Genomic DNA, 27,945 nt, shown 5'->3' with positions numbered 1-27,945 from the left:
AAGATACAGCAAGATTCTACCTCTTAAAGAAAATATAAGACAAACCAAAAAATATAGTTGTTGTCTAATAGGCAGGTGTAGATTTGTTAGTGAATACATCCCGTATAGATCTGGAAGGATTAAACAACATGGACTGCAGCTTTTAGTCCAGAACACATATAATACATTCTGTTTAGGTATAGAAAGTTTATCTTTCAACTTGATTGTGGATTTGATGAAGGGTTTTGTAAAATTTTGGTTACTGTAAAAAAAAAAAAGGGGCAGTATTTCAAGAGAAACATTTGTCTCATGTTAAGCATTCAAATATATGTGTATTTGAATTTTTTTTTTTTTCAAAAGTCTAAAATAAGACAAATGGTCTTGTTTACCTGTATCTTAATCTCTTCACTTTCATATTTATATTTCTTTTCCTTCTTTTTGACTAGAGGGGTCATTTTCACCACATTTCTAAAACGAGAACTGACCAAACTGATGTTACAGAGGAAACAAACTGTTCAAAAGAAAAGCATGTTATCAAATACATTCAGAAATCAAGAAGAGAGAAATAAACTTCTGTAATATTTTGGATATATATAACTCTTGGTGTTACCTGTGCCAGTAGGTGATATGGCTACAGCAAATAGTTGTTGCAGTTGGTCATCATTTTTTAAGTGGCTGAATCATGAAGTCAGTCAGTTTAAGAAATGAATATAAATCTTTTTTGTAGTTTTTTACATTCCTCTGAAGTACTGAAAACCTGGTGAGGTGACAAGGGGAGCGTCTTCCCACTTTTTTGAATTTTACAAGATGTGTTGTCTGATAATTTTTACAACTGAATATTCTGCCATTATTGTCTGGGAGAAGCGTGGGTGACAAGGGGAGACGAGGGGACGGTGTCGGAGCCACGGGCGAGAGGCGGAGGTGGTGACCCGGCTGGGTTAATGAACACACAGCCGGGCTCCTCCTGCAGTCACCACGCTGCTGCTGTGGGTGCCACTTAATTGTGCTGAAAGGCTTGTAATTGCTGTGAAAGCAAATCGTGTGACTTGGTTCAAGAGTATTAAAAGTAGCTTTTTGCAGTGGTTTATACAGTCTAATAAAGAATCTGCAATGACTGGGTGTTCTCACAGAAGCATCTGGAATTGTATAGTTCTTAGAGACGTGGCTGAAGCCAAACTGGATACTCCTTGGCATTTTTCCTCCCTCTAAATCATATTTATAAGTTATTTCTTTGCCCCACAACTGTGTGTAATTTTTTCCTAAGTTATTTTTGGTTTAAATCTTGGTCTCTTATCTCTTTATCCCCAGCTACAGTTGATGATTAATAAGTGAAACCTTTGCCGACTTCAGTAGTGGCTTGAAAGAGCACCCCATTGACTCGGTGCTGAGTGATGGATAGATTCCCTGCCTGCTGTTCACTTTACTGCTCGATGCACCTAGGGTGTGATATCCTAACAGAGCAGAGGAGGGAATTGAAATGTGTTCTTCTGAGAACAGCAGTAAGTAAAGCTGCCTTTCTAGTTGTTCTCTCAATTAGCTCCTAGGAGATTTTCATGCTTTTCTAGTTTCTCTTGGGAATATGTGACCTGATAGCACATTGCTATAAATAATTATTTTACTAGTATCAAAGTAGGTACTGTACACAAACACAAAGCAGCATTTTCAGCATCTTTATTGGATGCTGTAAATACCAGTTTTTCAAACAGACTTCTCTCTATCTTTCTTTCGGTCTTTATTTCCTTTTTCTATTCTTTGGAATGCAGTCCTGACATTTCTGATCTTCATAACTTTGATTGTTAGTTTTGTGCTGCCCCTTGATGTGAAATTGCCAGTGAGTGGTATAAAGCTCACAAGCTAAGGCAAGGGGGCGAGGAGCAGCGTGAAATTGTGGCAGCCATGGGGTGGGGGAAGGAGTAGAGGGATTGCTTTCAAGCTGGATATTGCAGGTGATTGTTACTTGTTTGTAGAAGTGGGTTATTTAGAAGAAAAAAGAAAGTGGCCTCACACGCGTGTGCCACGGCAAGGCCATTTAACTCATTCCGTTACCACAGACTACAACAGGAGACCAGGAAAAGACTATTTGCCTAAACCAATTTTTGTTGTATGGAAGAGTTTGAAAAACCAGAGATCAGGCATAGCAGGGCTTGCTTACACAGCTGGGGTGAGGTTTAACAGTTCTCCAGTACGTTTAGCTCTTTTTGTTTTCTAAATGGGTCCCCCAGTAGTAAAACTGAGCAGCAATAAATCTGGTAGCTATCAATATAAATCAGAGTTTTGTGTGACTTGATTAAAGGCCGACTATTTTATCAAATCTCTCTCACTAATGAGGGTGCGTGGCAGCTGCATGCATGGGAGGAGTGTAAGAATTAATGGGACACTGATGGTCACTGGTGTTGGTTGCCTGATTGTGTTCTGACTTCACAGAATTTAGTATTCCCAGATAAGTGTCGTCGTGGTTACTGAACTAAAGAGCTGTGGTACTTTGAGGTACGAAGCGCTGTTGGTCTTCTCAAGTGAAGCTCAGCAACAGAAGAGGCTTGGGCATCAGCACTCAGAAGTTTGCAGTATGTACCTCAGTCTGAGAGAAAAAGATGGTTATCCATGTCATGGTTTTGGGGTAGGGGTTGAAAGGATTTTTAGGCATTCAGTGGCTGTTTTCATATCCATAGAATCTTTCTAAGATAATGTTTATTTTTAAATGTTCTCCCTTTTTTTGATAAAGGAATTAGAAAGATTAGACCGAGTTCAGGCTTAATATCAATAGGGAAAAAAAGTTATGCAGTTTTTCATACTGTTCATGTGTAATTAACATTGATTTATGAGAACTTTAATTTAGGCAACTGTAAACTGCTCATGACTTTCTACAGAGCAGATATAAATAAACTTGCTCAACTGTAGATGGTCAACATTCATATCCTAAAATTTATTTTCAATCTGAACTAGTTTTTGTAAAAGCTGACTGTTGGATTCTTTGGTTTGTATGATTTTGTAGCAGTACAGCTGAAAACAGTGTGTTTCAAATCTGTCAAAAATCCTATTTTAGGTGTCTTTTTTAAATGACCTCTACTTCAAACTTTGTTTTTCGTTTGTCTCTTTGATCTCCAGAGATTACTTTCTCTGTATTTATGTCTCGGATTCAGATTTTTAACTTTAAATACGTAACTTTCACAGTCTTGACCCGTGTCGCCTCCATTGCTGCTGGTAGCACTGCTCCCAGGAACTGGAAGGAGCCGAGGTGTGCGCTTGGCCCTTGTTTCAACGTGTAGATCCCATTTGATTTAGGTGATGAGGTCAGACCGCTTACTTTAAACACTTGGGCTTACTTTAAAAATCATCACAGCCACAACTACAGAGGCAGAGTAATTGAAAATCAGTGAATGCAAGTAACTTTATATTTAATACTATTGTGTGTTTGAACATTTCCATCATTTGGGGCAGTGTGAAAGGAGTACTTCTGTTCTTTTAAAATAATATATTGAAATTTCAGACTTTGCCTGAAAATATTTTGGGTTACTATTCTGAAACTGAATTCTGTTACTCTATTGTAATATTTTATTAGAATTGGGGGTGACTATTTTAATCTACAATTCAATTAAAAGGACACTTTTTGAGGTCTTCTGGTAATTTTATGTGGAGGTTTGGCACAATCTGAAGAATATATGTGAGTGCAGGTTATAGTTTTGAATAGTCTGATTTTTGGACTAACAAAATGAAAATGATAGCAGTTTTTACTCTTTTTTTTTTTATTAGATAGCACTATGTAAACAGATTTGGTATGGTAAAAATCAGATGTTTGTTTAGTATGTGTATTAAAAGCACAATATACATAATATTTAAATAATTTATGTGAAGTTTAGTTTGCCAAATACTGGTCATTAAGACAAGGAGATGTTTTGAAGAGGGTCGTTTTCAGTGGAGATGATGGAAGCTGCCTTCAGAGCTGTTCGTTATCCACGCAGCCCGAGATTCATTAGCTAATACAGTTGGGATAACCCCGTGTTGCAGAACCCGGAGAGCTCAGCCCAGCAAGCCTTTCAGCAACAAAGAAATAAAAGCATTCCTCTGTAACAGGCTTCAGCACTTATCTCTGCTCTCTGGTACTGTTTGTGCTGAACCAAAGCAGCTGCTACCCTGAGTTAAGAGAGAACAAACTCAACATGGCGTGAAATTACTGCACTTCCATTCACATTCATTAGAGTTATATTGTTACCAGCTACAGGCATGACTGGTCTTTGCATGAATAATACCACAAAATGCTACTTTGTGAGTTTTACCTTCAAACATTAACAAGACACAATGCAAACTTTGAAACCATGGGTATTATGGTCCATTTAGTAATAAATCTTCCTGCATTTTCCTTGTCAATTGGTGGAATAATATTTATACTTACAAGATTTGGAAAAAAGCAGATAGGAAGTTTCTAAAGGGAAATATGGTTGAAAAGTGACAATTAAAAATAACTCCAAAAGGTCTTGAGTGTAGGTTCCCAAAGCTGTGTTGCTGCTCCTAAAACATGCAACCCCTGAGATGTTTGTCATGGGGGAGGAGAACCTGTGTCCAAATCCTCAAGTACCAAACAGAGGATTCCTCCTTGCTCAGTTAGAAATGAACCAACAAGTGGAAACTGGTTTTGGTATTTATTCTTCTTCCAGCAGATCAGTTCCATCCTGGCCGCCGGTGGGTTGATCTGTCGCCTGCCTCAAACTCAGTGTCGTCCAGTTGTGCTGGTGCTGGAACAGTGAGACCTGAACGTGGCTAAAAATCTGCTGCGTGTCGTGGTGGAGTGGGGCTGCTTTTTATCTCTCTGCACCCAAATCCATGGAGCATTTTGACTGAAAAGCCTCAGGACATTAATAAGGAAACACCTGCAGAGCAGAGGACTCTAAAATGTGCTTTGCCAATCCAGCAGTGCAGAATTTTCCTCAACAGGTTTTATTATGGTTTTTTGGTTCCTATTAGTTTTTAAGCCCAAAACTAAAGCCAAACTATTCTTTTTTTTTTAATAATGCTGTTTTAATTGTTTGATTAATTGTTGTTCAAACACTTTTTCAATTTCTTGTCTCTGCTTCACGTAGATACGTGGATTGTATTGCACCACTGACCTGTTTATGAAATTTTAATATGTCAAAAATACCTAAAATTTCAAAGCTCGTTCTGATATGTTGAGTTATTTTGCTTGTTAACATTTACAACGTGGGTTATTCTTCTATGACTAATCAGAATGGTGTCTTTCTCTTGTGATAGTACTCAAATTCAGAAGCTGATTGCTATAGATACAGCCTAAATATACAACTAGGAGCTTCAAAAACTTGTCAGCTTGTAAAACTTACAGTCTCCAGAACAAGCGTTACCAGAACCACAAACTGTCTGCAGGTGGCTTTATGGAAATTCCCTCTTCCTGCTGTAAACAGTCCAGGCGATGCCCAGGTTTCCGATGACAGATTTTTATCAGTCATGGAAGGCTGCATTACTCGTTTACAGATCTGTCTTCAAAATATTGTTGTGGGTGACTTCTGATGGTTTTAGGTCTGTCCTTTTCTGGTTCTGTTAAGCTTATGTAATTTGAGGTAAAAAACAAACAAAACACCTCTGCAGTCTGTGAAGCTGCAGCTAATTTCTTCAATTAAATAAACGTACAGACAAATTGCCCTTGGTTTTGACTCGATGCTGGTGTTGTGTTGAACAGCCCCTGGACGTGATCAGTGAAGGCTTTTTAGTCTTTCTTTAGAGAAAGTGGTGTATCTTTACTGCATTAATTTATTACAGATAATAGAAATCTTAGAAGTAGATGTGATATCTCTCTAATAAACTCTCTGGATCTTAAACATTGTTCTATTCTGTCTTCAAACAAATGGAAGCAATTTTAGAGAATCAATTTGTTTACAGTGTAAAATAGCAATTTTGTCTATTTAAAGAAAATTCTTTTCTTGTAGTTATGTTTTTTAGATATGTTTCTAAGGAAAAATAACGAAACAAAACCACATCTTTAATTTTCTTCACCTTATTCAAAAAGAATTGCAGAGCGTGCTCTAAATATGCTATAGTGTAGCATAAAATAAATTTTGAGGGTCTTAAATCAAATATTTTTCATAGCCAAGACAGCTATTTAACTCTTGTTTTAACTGTACTGTTGAATATAACGTAGCTGAGAAAGGTGCTTGTGGTCTGCCTAGGTATTAACAGTCATTTGTGAGGGAATTTCATGTTGTCTTGCATCATTGTGGTACTTTAGTGTGTCATCATTGTGATGCACTAGTGGAATCTCTCCCGTAGCTGTGAATATGTTCTGTGTGTGTGTGCAGTGGCCAGCTGTAGTGTCAAACCTCCAAAGGGAAAAATTAATAATTCAGTAGCATCTGCAGGGTAATCCATGAAGATTTTTATGAATAAAATTTTACAGCTTTGGTTTCGTAACAAGAATATATCTATTTAATCCCGATGAATCGGCAGCTTTTAAGTGTTGTTTTACAGATTACAGGCTTGATGGCTTGCTTTTTTTTTTCTTTTTTTTTTTTTAAAAAAAAAGCTGGTAAAAACTTGGCAGGGGCAAGAAATGCTGTCTCATAAAGAGAGAAGAATACCACTAATTAGCTGATCAGTGGTGCTTGACCTTGTGAGCAATGGGAGCTCTGAGCTCACGCTGGGATCAAATTTATATGAATTTGTGAGCCGCTGCCTGGTACTGGCCCTGCTGTGTGTCATTCAGAATCTGCCTCTGCTCTAATCCCAGAGCTACGGGCCAGCCTGAAACGTCGCCTGCTCACGATGAATAGTACCTTGTTTTGCAAATAGACTCACTGAGGTTCCCCATCATCTGTGAATGAAGTTACTGTACAGCGTCAGGGAGGATGTTTCAGTCTGGCCCATGGTGAGCGCTGAGTTGCCTTAACAGTGGATTTTCTGTAGCTCTTCCAGTTTTTGTTCCCTTTCTTTCCAATTTAGGCTAGAGGCAAGAGGCAAAGGTCCTGGAGAAAATAAGGAACATACTGTGAATTAAAAGACCTTTTCAGATTCTTTTCAGCTCTGTTTCTCACCATAGAAATAGTCTGATATCAACTTTCCCCCTTATTTAAAATAGAAATACTCAGTGGCTATTAACAAGTGTTCTAGCCCAGTGAGACCCCATCTCACTTCTTGGATTGATTGAATTGTTTTGTGTTTTGAAGTCAGATGTGGTACTTGGAGATAAGGCAGGTTCTAGTTTTTTATTGAAATACTTAAAAAAACATGAGACAAAAGAAGCAGCCTTCCATGTCATCTGTAGGAGAGTCACACGACAGATTGAAAAGCCAGCAACTTTTTAAGGGCAAATGTAGTCATCAGGGTACATAGATGGAAGTAGATTCTTAGGTGGTTACAGCACTACACTGAAAAGGAAGTTCTTTTGGTCATCCCAGTAAAAATACGCAGAAAAAAACAAAGGTTTCCTAACAACAGAAGATCTAGAAACCCTGTTTTGTCGTGAGGTTTGAGAAGCTTCACCTTAAAAACTATGATTGGGAATTGAGGCACCAGAATCTCCTTGCTCTAGTTTTATGGTTCTCATTATAAAATTCTATTTTCAGAATCTAATTACTTTATATTAAAATACTTGCCATGTGCAAAGGACCTTATAATTTCTGAACTGCTGTACCTGCATCCCATGAGCTCTGTGGGAGAAAGGCGGGTATCACGCCTGTTTCACATCTGTGGAAACTTAGATACCATGTGCTGTTGCTTCCCCAGGTGTAAAGCGATTTAGTGGTAAATCAAGTAATAGTCTTACACTTGCCAGTGTTCTGTCAGAATGGGATTGTTACATTTTTTGCCCTCTCAGCAGAGGAAGAAGAAAGCAGTAGACCTGACAAAAATCAAATCTGTGTAACTGAGAAAATGTTTTACTCCATAAGGTCTGTTTTGGGAGGTGAGGGAGATGTTTATCGTCACACCCGCTCCTTGGCTCAAGGTGTTGATCTGGCTTTGGGCCACAGTGCAGGCCCGTGGCAGGCAGGGTACGCGCTCACGTGCGCGTGTCCAGCCACTTCACAGCCACCCAGCCTGACGGGGTGCGTGCATGTGAACTCTGATCGGAGCATCATCCCGCTGCACTTCAGACAGACTCTGCCAGACAGTGTGTAATGCCCTTTGCTTCATACTTTTTTCCCTCGAAGTGTCTTCACATTGTTTTGACTCACCATCTAAGCTGAGAATGATAAGAACTCTAAAATATCATTTTCTGATTTGGAAAAATTGTCTAACAGTAGTATGTGATGTTCTAAATCTTTTATTCTGTAGGTCAGTAACAGATCCACGAGATGGAAAGAGAGTTGCACTCAAAAAGATGCCCAACGTCTTCCAAAATTTGGTCTCTTGTAAAAGGGTCTTCCGGGAGTTGAAGATGTTGTGTTTTTTTAAGCATGACAATGTAAGTAACTGCAAAGTAATTCTGAAGTCTTTGATAAAGCCTAATTGTAAAATGGAGCTATCTATAACAGAAGTATTTTTTTCTTTTAAGTTATAGACTATCTGAAATGCTTTAAAAGCTCTCTAACTGTACAGTTATCAGATATCCTGGAAATTTGGATGTTACAGAAACACGATTAAAAATGAAATTCTTAAGAATCTAAGGGTATTCATAATTTCCCTTCCAAAATGTTTGCAAACAGAAAGGCAGTACACTTCCACCTTATCTTATTTTAGGCTTTAGATAAATGACAATCTGCACAAAGCTATGCCAGCTGGAGATGCTTTCTCTTCCAAGCCATTTCTCACTCCATCTTCCCCTCCCCTTTGTTGGAGGTTATTGCTCTCTCAGTTCTTCTAGCAGGGCAGTTGTACTCCCAAATCCTGTTCAGGTAAAATCAGCTAGGTTATTTTAAAAATGCAGTGTATCACAAAACTCTTTAAGATGAAAGGTAGAACAAAGTGTAATATCTTTTGCTTTTAAATTTCTTTGATAGAATTACTTCTTACAAATATTTTATGGTTTTATATATTTTTGAAATAAAACAATTTTTATTGAGTAGATAAATTTGTGCTTTCAAAATAGTACTTGAACAGCTGGAAAACGTTTCTTGAATTAAAAAAAAAAAGAAGAGAGAGAGACCCTGAATGTACAGCTTATCTAACTTGGTGGGCTATTAAATTCACATGTCTAGTGAGATGGAATATTGGTCTGTCTGTGTGGGATAGAATAAAGCTAAGCTCTATAAAGTGCAGCCTGACAGTCTTTTTGACAGGGATTTGTTTCTGTTTGACTGGGATAGGTCTTGATCTTGTGTGGTGTTTCCTAGGTACTCTCTGCCCTCGACATACTCCAGCCTCCACATATTGACTATTTTGAAGAAATGTATCCTAAATATAAAATAGAGCATCTTAATTGAGGTAGGTGTAATTTTCGTTAGCTTAGAAACTGCAAGAAGTTGATGAAATCTATGAAATAGAGCTACAAAAACCTTGAGCCTTTATCTGAACAGTTTTATTTGAAGTGAACCTGCACTATCAAGAGCTCTTAGTGTTCACATTGGAAGCGAGATGGTGCAGGATTGAACATGAAGCTTTGAATATGTGAGAGCCAGTAAACACAGGACACATTTACCCACAGACACTGCTGCTACTAGTGGTGATGACCCCAAAATGTGTTTTTTTAAACTATATCCAGTAATTGCCTTCCTCCTAATTATTAGTACCTTAAAATACTTCCTAGTGTTTTCAGAGAGTGCTGCTGTCACATGCTTTGAAACCCTGACTTTTCAGAGGTGTTTCAGCAGACTAGCTGGGCTGTGGCTTTCCTTCTTGAGCCTCTATCTTGAAAACAGATTCCACACAGATACATGTGCTGTTTAACGTGTCTCTGATGCAAAGTATCTGTGTTAGAAAATTGAATTTTAGTACAGAATTTGACATGAGGATGTCATGTTTTGGTTTTTTCCTTTTTCACACTTTGTTTGGGTTAACTTCTGGTTTTGGGGTTGGAAATTTCTGCATTCTTAAATACTAAAAAATAAATCATTGAGCTCTCTGGGCTCCTCCTGACTCTAGTTAGAAGAGAAGTTCTGTGACTCAAAGCAAGTTATTTTAACACTTACTCTAGTTTTTAAATTGCTAGAAAATACTCTACTGCAATGCGTTAAGTACAGATTTTCATGGTACAGAAAGTATCTAGAAATACTGTGAGATTTAGAAGAAAAAAACATTTTAAATAGGGGTAATTCTGCTCTCTGTAGAGACTTTACTTGCTACAGACCAGGAACTGTAACAAAGATTGTCTGCCCAGATTAATCCTGCTGACTGTTTCCTTCTTTATGCTATTTTAAAACTTCAACATGCTAAGATCCAATTTTTCAGAAGTTTTTAGCCAATCAAAAATGAACTTGATAATTAGCCCTAAATGAGATTATTTGTTTTACTTTTTATGTGTGTAGAAAAAAGCTTTTCACCAGACTCCTGCCCATAACAGTTTTAAGATTATTTGCAGAGTTTTAGGAACCGTTCAGATATTTTTACAACACGTGTTAGTAACTAAATATCCTTTGTAGACTTTAGTAAAAGTGATGTTTTAGAGAGCAGATAATCAAATATCCTAACACATTGATATTTCCATTATCAAATTAGCATTTCAGTGCAGGGATCTGCCATACAGCTGAGGTCAGCTAACAGACTTCTGTTTTCTGTGGAAAACCCCTGAAAATTAAAGTCGGTGCCGAATTGTTGAAAGCGAGCACTCGAATCATAGCAAACTGAATAATGTGTCAGCTCATCACACCGCTGCTCCTTTCACAGCCTCGGTTGTGGTCTTTCAAATTTATAATTCACAACCAAACTGTGCAAATGAAAACTTCCTCTCAAAACCAAAATTGTTACTGAAATCTGGTAAATCAGGCAGGGCACAGTGAAATGCCTGTTCTGAGCTTATGTAAGACACCTGCCCATCCATTTGCATCTGAACATGTATCTGTATATAAAGTGTTCTGGGTTTACTCTCTAAAATTATATAGTTTTTATACAATTGTAATTGGAACCTGAGAGCTTTTTCTGTTACATGGATGCATAGTGATATTAGGTGTATAAAAAAACCCCAAACCTCTCTCCCACAGACGTCCACATCGTGTGTTCTGCTTATCCTACAAGCAGCTTTATCGTGCTGGTGTCAGTCAGGAGCTGCCTGGGGTTTCAGTGCACCAGCTTACTCTTATGGTTACACTTTGGAAGGTTGTTTTTTAATTACTGATGAGTCGTAGCTGCTTTTTTGTATGACCCACTTTACAGGACAATTAATGGGTGGAAAATTGTCATTCTTTATTTTTAGATAAACTGAACTTTGTGAAATATGGTTTGATCTATTTATAATACCCTGAAATGATTGGTGAAGAAAGCAGGTGTACTTTAAACTCAGTGATTTTTAACCAAGGTACACCATGATTTACTGACTGAGAAACAAATTCATTGGTGGAAAATATTGCTATAGTGTACTAGGGCTTTTTCATGGGAATGTTAGATACATCTATATATATATCTTAAATTTTACTTTGATATTTCTTTCATGTGAACAGCATATAAGCAGTCTTCAAAAACTGGATTTTGGTTATTTGCACTAGTTTAATGCCCTCATTTTATAACAAGTCATATGAGTTATAAATCAGATCTAGGTTAAGGATTACCCCTTCTGTGTAATTGTACAATCAAGAATATTTAAATGGGATAAGCTTGTTTTTATGAGCTTAGCTACTGCCAAGCTTTGAATATAAAACCAGAAATGTTAGTTTCCTTCATGGTTAACTGATTTTAAGTCATTCTGACTAGTATTTTATAGGACTGTCTTTTTCTTTTTAATTTGTTTGAGTTTCTTGACTCTAATATTGGTAATAGAAAACTATTTGCTTTGTGTAGTCTCCTTTCTCCTTTCTTTTGAAATAATTGCAGCAAGTGCACTTATGACCCTTAAATTAATTAGAAGAATGAATGAATAGGTGTTTCAATTTATATGCACATTTTTAATTGCATGTGCTTCTGCTTACTGTAGCATAAGGAGAACTTATTCCAGACTCGTTTTAAGAAGATCAGGTAACTATATTCCATATTTGGGGCATGTAGTTGTACAAACTTTTTTTGTTGATCTACTAGTATATTTCCTAAAGAATTAATAGTGATGTTGCATTGTTACAATAAGATATATTAATCAGTGATGAAAGTGTAAAGGGGCTGAGTTGGTGCTGCTTGATTTCCTTTATTCTTTCTAAGGAGTTGTAGTGCCATTTTGGGGAAAGAAAAAATGTAGTAAAAGAATGAATAAAATTATATGAATGATATGTTGCAAATGAACTAGTAGAGTTAGTTTTAATTACTCAGTGTCTCGTAGGTACTAGTAAGAATTGCAAAGTATATTTTGTAAAGAGAACTTATTATAAAACTGACTTAAAATTTTGATGATAAATCAAAAGATTTCTTAGGAAACTGGTGATGAATAAATGAATTCTAATCTAGTGCAGTTTTTGTTACAGACTGAAAGTTCTTTGCAAACTCTTAGATTGACTTATAATTTGACTGTAGAATCAGGTTTTAGATTAGAAATCTTTGGGAGCATTTAACATTTTATACAAGTATTGATATTTTTGCCAGTATCACTGAGTGCAAAAATGAGTAGTTAATGGAACTTATATTATTCTGGGGTCTGTCTTTAGAAAATAAATAAAAAAGAGGTTGTTAGTGAATTTTAGGGTTTTTATGTTCACCATTAAGTTCATTATTAAACTGAAGTTCAAGGCCTGTCCCTGCAGTCATCAGTTTACCTTGGTGGAACAGAAGCACGATCCCTGGTACAGAAGCTCGGGTGATGTTTGGGTTCTGAGGTACCCCTGTTCTCCTCGGTGGACTGCCCTAGCCTTATAGTGCATCAGTTCTAAAGGGAAATAGTGATGCACAGATGTTGCTAGAGCATCTAGAAAACATTTCATTACAATTAACATATCTGTTAATTCTTGATGGAACCAGTTTCACAGTGGTAGGTTGTACTGACTTGGAGCTGGTAAAAGCAAAGGTGTGCAGCAATTTCTTCCCATTGATCTTATTAAGAGGTGAAAGAACAGTTTTCTGACAGATTATGGAGTAAAAAGTTGTGGGTATTTTTACCCTGACTCCACAACCATGTCCCTCCAAAAAGCTTCTGCTATCCCTTGTCTGTGGCCTTTGACACATGCCCTAGGTTGCCATTTGCTTGAAGGAAAATATACTTATATCAGCAGTTTTACTTATAACAGAAAAGTCAGCAAATTTTCAACAAAAAAAAAAAAAGTAGACAGGAGATAGATTAATTATTTAAAAAAAAAAAAATTGCACTATTTTTACATGGACCAGGTCTTTTGTTTTTCACATTTTGTGTATTGATATGAAATGAGGATGTTATAGAAATATTTCTACTAGGAAGCTTTAAAGTCTACACTAGAGTTAGAAGAGAACAGAAGTGGCATCACAAACTAAGCTTGATATGATCCCAGTGTAAAAACAAGTGTAACTAAAGTATACTAAAATAGGAGAAAACCCCTTGTCCCTATTTTATAGAAGATTGTGAAATATGTAAGAAAGATTTTGTTTTAAAAAAGCATGTTTCTTACAGTGCCATGCAGATAAACACCTCCGCTCCACTGTTAGCATCCAGCTAATCCACTTATCCCAGAATCTGTTCACAGGAAGCTGGCCTCTTCCCAGAAAAACAGTCTATAGAATTGAGTTTTGAGGTATGCAGAGACCTAATAAAGAAGGATCCAGGTCGTTAGGAGAATGCCACATCACAGAGTTTACTTTATTCCTTTTTAAAATTTACCTGTCACTTTGTAACATGTACCGACTCAGCAGGTCTCCCAGTCAGCAGAGGAAGTGAAGTTCTTTTGTGCCGTGCATTTGCCTCGATAATTATCCTGAAGCAAATTGGTACATTTGTAGTTCTAATTTTATACAGCTACTTAACTAATTACTGCTGTCAGTAGCAATTTTGATCTGGTAGTAACGTTCTGCTTAGCTGCATATTACAGCTCTGGTGGCCACCTCGTAGCCAGTGTACTTTACAGTTCGACTCAGAGAAGAAAACTGCAGGTACCTCTTTGATGGAAATCCCGTCGGGTTTGGGGGGTTTGGTTTTGCTGAGGTTTGTAGTGCTGGCCCGAGCAAAGTCACTGACCCACTCAGGTACCAACTGTTTGAGGAGCTGTCACGTTTGCCAAAGGCAGGAACATCAAGCGCGTGCTGCTCTCGCTCTTGTTGGGAGACCCTCGTTACATTATCTGGAGACAATAATCAGATAGCTGCTGTGGGCGCTAATGGCCCCTCCGAGCCCCTGTCAGGAGAGCTTTATTTAATGTGCAACAGACCTGGAGTGGTGCAGGTGCCATTTCAGGCCCTCATTTAATTTAAGCTGCTTTAGTTGGCATGGCAACTAGTTGAGACATCTGGGAGACATTATGCTCGGGATTGAGATTTAGGAGGATTTGTGGCGTATAGCAAAACAAAAATCTTTATCATAATAAAGTGCAGAGTAATGCTTTTGGATTTTTTTAACATTTTACATTAAAAATGAAACGTAAAGATTTGTTGCAGCCATAAGGTAAAAATCAAATTTTTAAAGGCCGGGATAAATATTTAAGATGGCCTTTCCAGAAGGAAAAGAAAAACTAGAGAACTAGAAATTATGGTGCTGCAGGGTGGGGTTTTGTCTTTATGGATTCTTTATGAATGCAATTTTAATTTGGGGTTTTTCTGGTCAAAAAGTTGGCAATATTTAATTTATAAAATTAATTTTTGTGTAGTGTGCTGAAGGCAGATGAGCAATTTGGCTGATAGGGATTTGACCGGATAGGGTTTGCAGAGCAACAGATGGCAGGAGAACATTGATTAGGTAGAGATGAAAGGAAATGTAAGTTTTCTCTAGACTGTTGTAAGTGCAACTTGGACTGTGCCAATTAATTGGTGGTAATGGTAAGAACAAGAAGTTTCTGCTGAAGCTGACTTGCTTACTGTGTTACCAGTGATGAATATCTCAACTGAAGTCAGGGTTTGCTATTATATTTCAGGCTTGACGTGTAGCAGAGCTGGTTCTAAAGAGCACTGAAGCCCCTGGTAGGCTCCTGCAGGGTAGTGGTGAGGTCTGAAACCAGACCAAAGCCCTCAGCGCTGACCTAGTCAGCTTTGCTCTCAGAGGAGTGTCCCAAGTGTTTATTGTAATGATTTTTGCATTTGTTTTATTACTGTAGCATATTTAGGAAATGGACACTGTGATACTGATTTTGCTGCTTCTGTCTTCCATGTTTTTCTATGTTTGAAACATGATGATTTTAGTATTTTTAGGGCTTCCTGAACAGACACAGTAAGCCCACACCTTACCTTACCTTACTCTAAGCCACAGCATCTACAGCTCTCTCTATCTCCAGCTGTTTGTGTGAATTACCAGTGAGCAGGGCTGTTGCTGTTCTCCATGTGCTCTGGGTGTGAAATGGGGGTTTCTCTGTTTATTTACTTTTTCTTCCAGATAGAAGTTTGTTTGTTTTTTCTTTTTCTTCTCCTGTTGTAACTCAGAAGAGGTTTTATGCCCAGGCCTTGTATGCACGTGTGTAGGATGCTTGAGAAGATGAAATAGTGGGCGCTGGGTGGGTTTAGGGAACGTGTGTATTTCTCACAGTCTGTGTTTCTGACTGTGTAGCAATCTGCAAGGTATGTTTGATAACCGACTTTCACAGCCTTGTGCCCGCCAGCTTGTCTGGTTAAACCGTGTTGATGTGTGTCCACTATGAAGACACTACTTTAGTTGTTTGTAATTTGTGGTTTACCAATCTTAAGGAAAAATATAAGTGTTTCAAGATGCCATTAATTGTATTAAAATTTTATTTTGTTTTCTGAGTCGTAATTTGACTTTGGAATAATTTTGTAACAACTACCTTAATGCAAGTGCTGCTTGATTGAGTAATCTGTTTTCTTTCACAACTCATTTTTTATTTTCATTCTTGTAAGAGTTTAGAGATTTGACCATTGAAGAAGCTTTATTCTTTTTTACTCGATAGCTCTGACCTGTAAGAGCTCAGATTCCTAGGAGTTAGAGTAAATGTTTCAAGAGATTATGTGCTGGACTTTCTGCTTTTGCCTTAACCAATAAATTGAAGATATGTTGTCACTGAATTGATGCAGAGTGACCTCCATAAGATTATCGTCTCTCCTCAGCCACTCAGCTCGGATCATGTCAAAGTTTTTCTTTACCAGATTTTAAGAGGTAATTTTTCTTCTTTTAAATTTAATAAAAATTGTGTAGTAGTAGTAGTAGTAGTAGTGGTTTTTTTCTCTGTTTCTTAATGTTTATTCTCAAGACATCCTTATCTTGAATAAGTTTCCTGTGGAAACTTGTTCTCTTTATTTCATACTGTGAATGAATAGCAAGCATTAATTATTCTAGTTATAAGAATATGGCAGCCCTGCTGCCTTCCATCGTAGTCATGGGTGAAGATGGCAAGACCTACGCTTCAGCTGCAAAGGCTCTTTCAATGGCCTGGGAGAGTCTTAAGGTGGGTGTGTGTGTTTTAACAGTTCTCCGATGCTTTTTGAATGAAGGTACAGAAAGGACACCTAGTCTGAGCCAAATTGATAGATATATGTAACTGTACCCACTTAAGGTATTCTGGAGCACAGTCTAGTTTAAATTGTTACAGAACAGTCCACTCAAGTTTGATTTTTAGCTAAAACAATTTACTATAATAGTAATTTTAAACTTGATTTATCTTTTTTAGTCCATTTGGAAACTTTTATCCAAGAAATGAGATTGTTGAGCTTTTCTTCTGAACATCTGATCAATGTTAGTCCAGTTGCTCTTCCATTGGCCTTATTTGAATATTTTCACTGGAATAAGGTCAAAGTAAGCAGTTAGTTTTATCTGGTAGTAAGTGAATAGTAGATTGTATTCACATAAAGAGCAGAGCAAAGAAATATAAATGATACCCAGAATTAGGATGGGCTGTTCAGGTACCTGTTGTGCTAGAAGAAGACTTACAGTCCTAAAGGACAAAGGACATTTAGTGCCTCTGTGACTTGAGTTTATGTTACTGGGGGAACACTCAAAACTCTAATTTCTATCCAAATAGCCATGCAAAATGGTCAGTTAAACTTTGTTCAAGAGTTAGTTGAATTCTTGTGCCATTGCCCAGGCATTTGACCTGAGAGCTCAGTGTTCCCCAGTTTAATGCTATTACTTCTTTTTGCTTTATCTGACCCTACTTGAATTATGGCCATTTTTCCATTTTCCATGCTTTCTCTACTCCTGTAGTTCACGTACATAAACAGTGTCACGTTGCTGTACTTTCTTCCACTCTACTTCTTAGTGAGGTGCTTTCTGCATTACTTTCATTTTTTTAAAAAGGTGAGAATTAGAGCTTCAGGGACGGCGGAAGCAGGCAGGAAGCACAGGTTATCTTTCTCTGCTAACCCCCTAAATGTTAGAAACATCTCCAGTGGCTCTGAGCAGGTGTCCTAAGTTCGTTAGCTCTACCTTTGACTTGTATTCTCTTAGTCTTGTTTTACGTTATCTGCTCCTAGCTTATGAGAAAATGTGATTTTTTAAAAAAGATGTGCAGATTTAGCTTGAGTTTAATCTGAGTTTATTTCTGAAGTGCAGCTATTACCTAGGAAATTGTTAACTCAAATTTTAGTGCTGCAGAAGTTAAAATTGTTCCTGGGAATCAGAGCAGAAGGAGCTATATGTCAATATTACGGTGTTGTGATTAGCAGAGTATCCTTATCATAACCAGGGAGATGATCTTTTGGTTTTGATATGTTCTGAAGGAGGGGGAGGGAGGTGGGGAAAGACTGCTTAAATTACTTGTTCTGTCTAGTTTATGTACTCCAACAAAAGTTTTATCCTTTCACTGAGTGACTAAGTGTACACTAGAGACTGGAATTCAGAATCGTATAAAAAATGAGCCAATGACAAAGTCTTTGCTGATCAGGAGTTGCAGGAACTTCCAGAAAAATGTTGTCAGCCTTAAACTTCTTTTAAAAGGAAAAAAGGTATTTATTTTAATTTCATTTAACATTTCAGGTCTGAAATATCTACATTCTGCTGGCATTTTACATCGAGACATTAAACCAGGGAACCTACTTGTGAACAGCAACTGTGTTCTTAAGGTGCTACTTAAATTTATTGAAAATGTACATATGTATATGCTGTTCATTATAACTCAGTTGTTCTTTTTTTTTTAAACAAAAATATTTTATATGAACACTTTTCCTGAAAGTAATTTTAAAAGAAAAAAATCCTACAGATTCTTTAAAAGTTATAAATGAAACAAACATCTTCCTTTTCCCTTCTCTCCCTACCTCTCCCCAAAGCAATGAAAGCAAGACAGACATGACTCCTGTGTTTGCCTGGCGTGGGAGCTCCCGTGCCCGCAGCAGCTGGGAAGGGCAGGCAGCATCACAGTGCTAGTGCTCAGTGTGCTCCTCAGGGCAGGGGGGGTACGGAACAGGCAGGTCACACTTTGGAGGGCTTAGGCCTGTTGTATAGCTCTGCTAAATATAAAAAAATAAAGGGTTTTTTACACTAATTTGATAAACATTCTAATTGTGAAAGTTTTAATCTGTTTTCTTAACCCTTCTGGTTCAAGACATTTTTCAAAATTCTCAAAGGCAAAGCGAGTAGAAGGCTGAATCTTTCTGTAACGTTTTGAGGCATATCATGAACAAATTAAATCTGGTTTGGGATGAAATATTCTGTACCCAGAAGTTGGCAATGTGTTTTAGTTCTTTAGTGCAAAGTTTTTTGATCTTTTAGATTATAAATATTGTAATGCCAACTAAAAATGTACTGTGATTTCAAATAAAACTGTAGAAAGTTTAAATGGATGTGGAAAAAAAGTAGCATAATTTCTTCCTATTCCCCTTTCCCTTTGCTTACGCTGTTGCAGCACATTAACTGATGTATTTAAATGCTGGTTTGGAATTTCCTGCTTCATTACCAGAAGGTTACCTATTTGAAATGCATTAAGTGTTTTGGTTATTTTAATTTTTTTATTTACCTTCTCAATTTAGATTTGTGATTTTGGATTGGCCAGGGTGGAAGAATTAGATGAATCTCGTCACATGACTCAGGAAGTTGTCACTCAGTATTACCGAGCTCCAGAAATCCTGATGGGCAGCCGTCACTACAGCAATGCTATTGACATCTGGTCTGTGGGCTGCATCTTTGCAGAATTACTTGGGCGAAGAATATTGTTTCAGGCACAGAGTCCCATACAGCAGGTATAATTAAATTTCCCTTTAAAAAATTTTCTGCTGCATAATTTCATGGAATCAGTTACACTGATGCGTTTTGAACCTCAAACTTGCTTTTGTTTTGCTTGGTTTACACACAGGCAAACAACGGAGCTACTTTGAAGCACTGTGATGATAGCCTCCAGGCAGCAGTAGAAGTAGTGGCTATTAACATTAGCTTTTGAAATGTGTATTTTTTTGTAATCCCCTGTAATCTGCTGCAGCACCAAAGCCTGCTGTAGCATTTTATTGAGATAAGGCAAAGGTGATATAACCGGGATCAAGTTTTTTGTAACAACTAATATGAGAAATAGTAAGTTTTCTGTCTATATATAACTGGAGATACCGTATTGGCACTGGAACTATTTCAGCTGCCAGTGAGCAGTACTGCTCAGACTGCTCCATTTTAGTAACAGACAAGAGTGCAAGAAGGTATTGAATATTTTTTTATGTTGTATAGCTGTGGCTAGGAATAGAACCATGAGATGCACCAGAATACTTCGTCACCATTCCAACAGTAAGCAAGCTAATATAATGTGCATATATCTCTAATAACCTTGCAGTGCTGCTTTACAGTAGGTAGAAGATAATGTCTGCAGCAAGAGATTAGAGATGGATGCGTTTATACTGCTGTGTAAGAAAAGGAACAGGATGTGCTGATATAAAAATGTTTCTCTTCAGTGTTGCTACATAGCATTAAAATAGTGAGATTGCATGTATTGATTGACAGGAGGTAAAAACACATTCCAAACTTTTGGTAAAGGTGACATTCCAAACTCTGTACATTTTTGTTTGGTTTTGCACACAGCATTTTCACAAGTTTGAGAGACACTCAAGTTACCGTGCTGTTTTCAGCATCCCTGTATTTCAAATGTTGTTGTGTTGTGTGTACATTTTTTCAATGCTGTCTCCTGTCTGGTGGTACCTGTCATGTCACTGCAGTAGTGCCCCCAAGGAGGGACTTGCTGGTCATTCGAGACAGCACTGATACCTTGTGTGATCACAAGAAGTAGATCTCCTCCCCAGATCCACCATGTGAAGAGGCAGCAGAAGGGAGAAGCAATAACGGAATCAGAACTACCAGTCAGATTGACAGCTATCCTGTTCCAGTCTCAGAAATATTTAAGATCTCTTGTTCTTCTGATCTTTGATCTTTTGCTACACTGAAGCTGAACATATGTATGAATTTAATACCCTTGGCTATCCTTCTTGAAACTAAAAGTGCAAAGACAATCATCAGATAACTCTGGAATAGCATTATGGGGTGGGGTTTTTTGGGTGGTGGTCACTTTATTTGATTGAAAAGTTGTATAAAGTTACATAAGATGTATGGATCTTTTATAAGATCCTGGATCTTTTATAATCCCTGTGCAGTGGAATGCTTTAAGAAGTAATCACCATCTATATTTCAGTTATGTTCTGAGCAATGCAGTGCTGTTCCAAGGTGGACAGAGTCTATAGAAGTGCCCGGGGCTGGTCAGTGTTGTGTTCCTCCCTCGTAGCCGTGCCGTGCCCCTTAGAGCAGGCTGTGGTTATCCCGTGCACCCAGGGAGGTCGCTGGGCCAGCAAAGCTCTGATGTCAGGATAGCCATCACCAGGATAAACTTGTCCTGACTGTACTGGAATTTTTAACTCAAATCTGTGATGAAGAAAGTTAATAAAGCTTGGCATTATAAACCAGACAGGAACTGGTGTTTTAAACTTTGGACAGTATCATGTTGGAAGTGATGAATATAGCTGAGTTGCTTTGTCAGGTTACAGTAGCTAAATTCTGATAAGGATTTTGTGGGATTTCTTATAGAAGTAAGAAATTAGATCATCTATACTGACACTTTGATAATCAGAAACACTTTCAAATACAGTATTACCTAATACTTCCTGGTTTTGCTTTTTACTGATACTGTTTAGAATATCTAGCATTTTTGTATGATACAGTCTTTCTGGTTTTGTTTAAAAATGCATTTTTAAAGGTGCAAATACAAGTTATTTTTATCTATGTGTCTGGAACCATTTAATACAGCTAATTTTATCTTTTACTGCATCTGTGGTGAAGGAAGATCTCTGACTTTCTGACTGTCTCTGCTTGCTTTAAAGACTGGTCTCCACACTGTTTTGTAAAAGGCAGGTTAGAGAGTGCTGAGCTTTAACCACCTTCCTTGGTCAGCCAGTTCCTCTAGTCTGATTTTGCTGATTATTATTTAATCCTCCTTAAAGATAACAGGTCACGTGCCCGAGGCAGTAAGCAGGATCCCTTCGGAAGGATCAGGGTGTCAGGGAGAAAGGAGGATCGGGCCGGGACTGCCGGCCGAGTGCAGCCGTTCCCGGTCTCTGGCGCGTGGCGCAGGGACACGCGGGTGCCCGGAGAGGAGAGGCCGCTCACACCTCGCTGTGCCCAGGGCAGCCGTGCCGAGGGCAGCCGTGCTGTGCTGCTGGACATCTCCTTTGTGTTCCTGACTCGAGCGATGCTCACTCGAGCGGTTAGCGGGTACCGGGAGCAGGGGATCCGCAGAGCTGGGTGCTGGGGACCTGCCAGCCCCATTTCCCACGGTCAGAGATGTGCTTTGGGGTGGGACTGGTCTGGCTGCGCAGGCGGGATGCCCCTGGCAGAGGAGGCACCTTCAGATGTTCTCATGAAATGCTTCCCCCAGTCAGTCTTGTCTGAAGGGAGCCCAGTGCCTGTGCCCCGGGGCTCTGGCAGCAGCTGAGGTTTCAGCTTTAGTGCACTTCTGACCCAAAATAGCAATGGAATAATGTCAGATTCATTTTATGTACCCAAAAGACTTGAAATTCACACAGCTGAGGTCAGTTCAATTAAAAATTAGTTTTGTAGTATTTTTTTGTATTTTTACAATAAAATTGCAAAATATATTTTGTAATACTTCAGAAAATATGTGTAATGACTGATGACATGCATCTAGATAAATGAAATCAGACCTCTTAAAACTCTTCTGTGAGTGTATTGGCAACGTACGGGCTAAGACACGAGAATTTATATCTTGAGAGATAGAATCACAGAATCATAGAATGGTTTGGGTTGGGAGGGACCTTAAAGCTCATCCAGTTCCAACCCCCCTGCCAGCAGCAGGGACACCTTCCACTAGACCAGGTTGCTCAAAGCCACTTCAAAGATGTTGAACATGAGATCATTATGAAAATTATTTTCAGTGTTTTTTCTTGTAACCATTAGAATAAAGTGTGTGTATTTATGTCCATATCTATAGATATAAACTTGTATTAACGTGTCATTGCTGTGTGCCTCAGGAGTAGTTGGCTGAGGAGTACAGGTGTTTATGCAGTCTGCGTTCCCTGATACGCTGCTATAATTTATTTTATTACTTTTCATATTTTGTAAATACATTGATTTTTATTATATCAGCGCCACGTGTCTGTCTCTCAATGATATATTTTCCCCATCTAAAAACCTCGGGGTTTAGGGGTTTTTTTTCCTGTCTAGTATCCATCTCCATACAAACGTAGGTGCTTTGCTGTCACTCCTCTCTGAAGTGACACAGCGCTGGCCTCGGTGCCAAGGCCGAGGCCACACGTGCTCAGTCCCAGCTGTGACAGGCGTCCCTCGAGGCGCTGGATGGACCAGAGCCTCTGCTGAGAGCAGGGCAGGGTGGGGAGACCTCACCAGCACATGGGTGAGATGAGTTAGATGGGTTGGTGTGTCAGCAGCCGGCGGGTTCCCCGCTGTGGTGGGGGTCCCGTCCCCGCAGGGCTGTGGCGATGGTCCCGGGTTCCCTCTCGGAGCCGTTGCTGGCGGGCGCGGGCGGGCGCGGCTGCGAGGGCACACGTGGAGCTGGGGTGCTGGTCTCCCGCTGACACGGCTTTTTTCTTATTGTTTTGCTTGACTTCAGGGGTTTTTTGCCTGTTTTTATTCACTGAAGGAGTTTATACACACACTTTTGTAGAAACAAGGTGAAAGCTCGGCTGTTGCTTTCCAGAATGAAAAAGATGAATGAAATGTCATTTCATTTAGAGTTGAGACCAGACTGAAACGCAGCATCATCTTTGCTCTTTTTTAGGTAGCTTTTGTTTTCCTTATAACCAGCACCACTCCTTTCTCTTCCTCTGGTGCTGGACAGATTACTTTTTTAACTTATTTTTCTTAAATATTGTATTTTTTAAATATATTTGTACTGCAGTTCTGAGGAGTTTTTTTTTTTCCTATTTTCTATAGGTTTATTCCTGTTGATGGCAAAATATTTTGTGTAGAATAGTAGTTGACCCATTTTTAGGGGTAATTTTGTGTGGTGTATTGAATGCAATGCTGACATTCAGTTGAGACTATTTGGGTTTTGGAATGAGTAACACACCATTAACAGTACTTAACAATTTTCTTAATGATATAAAATGAACTTTTAAATTGCAATAAAATATTTTCCTAAACTTGGAAACAAATAAAAGCTCCCAGACTTGAAATCAGCTTCTGTTAGGGCTTTCCAGTGAAATTCCAAGTGTTTGTATTTGCTATCTACTAAATGAGTGTGTTAATATTTGTGATTTGTTATCTGTAAAATAGTAGTTTTGAACTGATTCATACTTTAAATGTAATTTACATTAGCTTAAGAACCTGCTGTCATAGTGGAATATATTAATACGTGTCTGAGATCTCAAGTTCCTGTGTTGTCTCCCTGCAGTTGGATCTGATCACAGACCTGCTGGGAACCCCGTCGCTGGAAGCGATGCGGACGGCCTGCGAAGGCGCCAAGGCACATATACTCAGGGGTCCTCATAAACAGGTAGGGCTGGAGATGCTGCTCACCCTTCACACCCCGCCCAGACCCCTTCACACCCCGTCCAGACCCCTTCACTCAGCCCCCCCTTCACTCAGCCCCCACGTGTCAGGATTTCCTCTGTGCCAGGCACTGCTGCTGCCTCATCGCCACCTTTCCCATCTCCATTAAGTTCTCATGGCGTGTTTGTTCATAAACACTCTGTTTGGATATTTAATCTCAGAGCTGTCTCTGCCTGTGAAGTGGGCTCTGTTTCACAAAGGCTTGTGGTGCTGCAGTGGCCTGGGCTGATGCTGGAGTTACTCAAACTGCTATTGAGACAAGGTGGTTTTTCACTAGTAAAGCGTGTTTCTGGCCTCTGTCTCGTATTGTCTGACTTGCTGGTGCAGGTGAAAGTCTCCTTTTTTTGAAGTGACAGTGTTTTGATACTTCTTTTGAATGAAGATGTTAAATTTAAGTGATAATGCTGGCAAGAGACATAAATTAAAATTGCCAGTATAGCTCAGAACGCCCGGGAGGGACTCCTGTACTGACAGGATCTGGAGTGTTGGGAGTGGAAATCACCCGTTCTCCAGATCCACAAACAGAACAGTCCGGTCACCGAGGGTCCCTCACACATCTGTGCAGTGACCTCAGCTGTTCCTGAAGGGCTTAACAGGACACTGAAAACTGAGATACCACGTTCAGCATCAGTGAAGTAAAAGTTAATTAAAAAACCCAAACAAACCCAGACACCAGAGAAAAAAGAGGATGATGTCATTGTGCTGACTGGACAATAAAAAGGGCCAATGAAATTTACTGTTAATAGATACAAAGAGCTGCTTATGCAGGAATCCACAGTGCAGTCATGGAGCTGTATGTCCGTCCAATGTCATCATTTTTATGATTGTTAGATAGTAAAAATTGAGAAAATTAATAAGCTGTACATGTTCATACTTCAGGCTTCCAGTAGTTAAGTTGGCATCTTTATTTTCTGCATGTTGAAGTCATTTCTCAAATGTCTACTCGCCGCAGTAGTAGTTACCATAGAAATTGAGCACTGAGTATATATTCTGCTATATTATTAACACGTGGGAGTTCTGCCTCCTTGCCACTTTTGATTCACTACATCAAGTTGTCTCTATTCCATTTTATGACAGTTTTTTTTTTCCTTTAACATTAATAATGGGAGGATTTCCTTAAGACTTTCTCTACCAGTTTTAAAAGAAATCAAGTCTATTTTTTTTTGTTATCATGTTAGATAGAGTTCTATCTCTATCATGCTAGAAGAGTTCTACCTTTTAAGCACGTAGTCCTGCACTTCCAGGGTTTGAGATGTTTAGAAAAAAATAGTTTCATAGTGATTGAGCTGCAAGAAACACATAGACTATAGTTTATGTATAAAAATACGTAACAGTATACAAATACATCCAGATACTTTATGGAATACACTGAATTTGAATTCTGATAATTTGATAATCAGTTGACATTTCCAAAGTGCAGGAGTTGTGCTCTTGGTAGCAGTGAGCAAGAACTCTGGAATTTATTTGTTAGCCTTGTTCAGTTTGTTAAACCAGGATGTTTTCTCAAGAATTGAAACGGGTACAAGAATGTCTCCTGGTTCTCTGATCCCGGTGCTGGGGCTGTTCTGGTACAAGCCTCTCAGACTGTGTGACCCACTGAATACAAAAAAGCAAGTGAGGTGAAATGGTACAAAACGTTTCTAATACAGATTTGATGTCCTACAGTCACTAAGTGATAGGAAATAAACTCCAAGCAGTTAGTTCTGCGACTGTTGAGGGAAATAACTCATTTTTCATGGAGTGCCACGCAGTCTCTGGAGCTGCTGTGCTCATGTGCAGCTTGGAAATGGGGGGTTACAGTGCACCTACTTGATTTTAATTATGTTTCTCTGTTTCCAGCTTCAAGCACACTTCATGTTTGAATGCAAACTCATGGCTTTTCATCTTTTAAACTGGAGATTTTGCTGGTTATAAATAACTAAATGTTACCAGTTTCTAAATGAGATTAATAGGGAGAGAAAACCAAGTTAGCAAGTGGTGATTACTTTGTCACACAAAAGTATTTTTATTCGGTGTAGGTGAGCATAGTAGGAGTTAAGGAGTAAAGCATTTGCTGCTTTCTTTAAAAATAGATTAATGCATGAAGTTTCTGATTTAAAACAAAACCAACACTGCGCTGTGTGTTGGCATGATGAAAATTTACATACTATGTAGACTTCTCTGTCAGTTTTGCATTTAAAAATTTTACTTCAAATTAAATTTAAGTGAACTGATAGGGTTGCTTAACTGGCAGCCCTAGGGAGGGGGTCTCCCCTCTCGTTCAGTGTCCCGTAGGAGTGGTTTGGACTTCACTGACAGTCATTAATGTTATTGCCTGTTAATTGTTTTCATTTTGGGCAATTTCAGGCAGTATTTCTTCCCGTGTGTTAGGAACAACGTGGGGACAGGGGTTGTCTCTGCATTTTGCTACCTCAGTGTTAACATTTAATTCCAGAGTCAAAGGAGTCAGGCTGGAGACTATGTGCAGTTGGAAGCTGTCAAGTGGCAACTTTATATGTTGAGGAAAATGTTGTTAAATATCGTCTGCTTGTAGAGCTGCAGGTCCGAGGGCAGCGCTGAGGCGGGCCGGGGTTGTCCTCGCAGCCGCAGCTCTGTGGTCCCTGCGCTCTCCTCCCCGTCCGTAGCTGCCGGGCAGGTTCTGCGCTCGTGTCTCACACAGGCTGTGTCCCCCCATCTGCCTTTCCGTGGGGATTTGTGCTGAGGGGTTTTTTTTGCTCTCAGTGAAAATTAGAAACTTTCAGCATGGGCCGAGTGTTGTGCTGTGAGCGTGAGCAAAGCGAGGAAATACGGGAGGGAAAGGATCTGCAGAGCTGGTTTTTGTGGGGTGACCCAGCGCAGGGATCGCGCTGCTGCCGCCCGCTTCTGGGTCATTCCAGGTTTTTTTAAACCTTGCAGTTCAGGGCACTATAAAACAAGGGGGAGTTCACTGAACCCCCCTTCCTCCTCCCGCAGACCTTCCGGCCTTGGTCCTTGGCCTGTTTCCCTCTGTGTGAAGTGCTGTTGGGCCTGAAGGTCATTTTCATTGTACTGGATGTCACTGGCAGTTAGATATGGATCGTCTGGGTAAGGAAAAGCAAAATGATCCATAATTTGGCAGTGATTGAGATCAGAAGAATGAAATAACTGGAAGTGATGTGGTTAATGGAACCCCTGAGCAGCTACAGCTTAAAGTGGCGTCTCTGCAGGAAAATAAAGAAATAAATAAAATGCAGGTTTGTCAGGGATTACATCTGAACTAAGGAAAAAAAAATCAATGGGATCTCTGTGGCAATTGCTGATGTTGTAACAGTGATTACAGCCTTGCTGGAAAGCGTTAGGTAGCGCGTGTCCTTTCTAACAAGAAGTTTGTCCTTGGTAGCTCTAAACACAACGTGTGCTGTAACCGTGCTCTCTCGCTGACGGATCTGACAGGACAACTCTCTGTACTGTTCTTTCTCCTCTCTCCCCTACAGCCATCCCTTCCTGTCCTATATACACTTTCCAGTCAGGCTACCCATGAAGCAGTTCATCTCCTTTGCAGAATGTTGGTCTTTGATCCAGTGAGTATTATTTAAAATTATTTCTAATACTTTTTGTTTTGCTGTCTGCTACTTAAATGAATATTTTAAGCAAAGGGCTGCGTTAACCGGCTTTCTTCTGCATTGCACCTCAGTGCTCTGGGGTCTGGAACAGACGTAAAAGCATCATTTATAATTGGCCAATTAATTTCCCCCTGGAATGGGGGATTTGCATTTAAAATCTAGTGGTCTTTTGAAGAAAGCTACGATAGAGTGAGAAAGATGAGGGTGTCGGTGAATCACGCTGTCTTTTCCTAGCTAGGTGTAGGTAGCAGAACATCAGATACTTTGATGCAGTTCTAATTAGAGACGCGTGGGTGTTCATGGTCTTGCAACACACAGAAAATTCCT

At 39.1% G+C, this 27,945-nt stretch overlaps 1 protein-coding gene across 1 annotated transcript in view; it reads left to right on the top strand.

The window, feature by feature from the left end:
- NLK (nemo like kinase) overlaps positions 1 to 27,945 on the top strand; it is a 52,901-nt gene that overhangs the window by 20,888 nt on the left and 4,068 nt on the right. The window contains exons 2-8 of the mRNA XM_010162716.1: positions 8,254 to 8,383; positions 9,252 to 9,307; positions 16,104 to 16,210; positions 18,026 to 18,111; positions 19,015 to 19,224; positions 23,880 to 23,981; positions 27,490 to 27,576. Coding sequence (XP_010161018.1) covers positions 8,254 to 8,383; positions 9,252 to 9,307; positions 16,104 to 16,210; positions 18,026 to 18,111; positions 19,015 to 19,224; positions 23,880 to 23,981; positions 27,490 to 27,576 — 778 coding nt within the window. The remainder of the gene's footprint in view (positions 1 to 8,253; positions 8,384 to 9,251; positions 9,308 to 16,103; positions 16,211 to 18,025; positions 18,112 to 19,014; positions 19,225 to 23,879; positions 23,982 to 27,489; positions 27,577 to 27,945) is intronic.

Source organism: Antrostomus carolinensis, unplaced genomic scaffold (genome assembly GCF_000700745.2).
Source record: "Antrostomus carolinensis isolate BGI_N321 unplaced genomic scaffold, ASM70074v2 scaffold18492, whole genome shotgun sequence".
In the NCBI taxonomy this organism is placed as follows: domain Eukaryota; kingdom Metazoa; phylum Chordata; class Aves; order Caprimulgiformes; family Caprimulgidae; genus Antrostomus; species Antrostomus carolinensis.
This window is presented reverse-complemented; position numbering and strand designations above follow the sequence as displayed.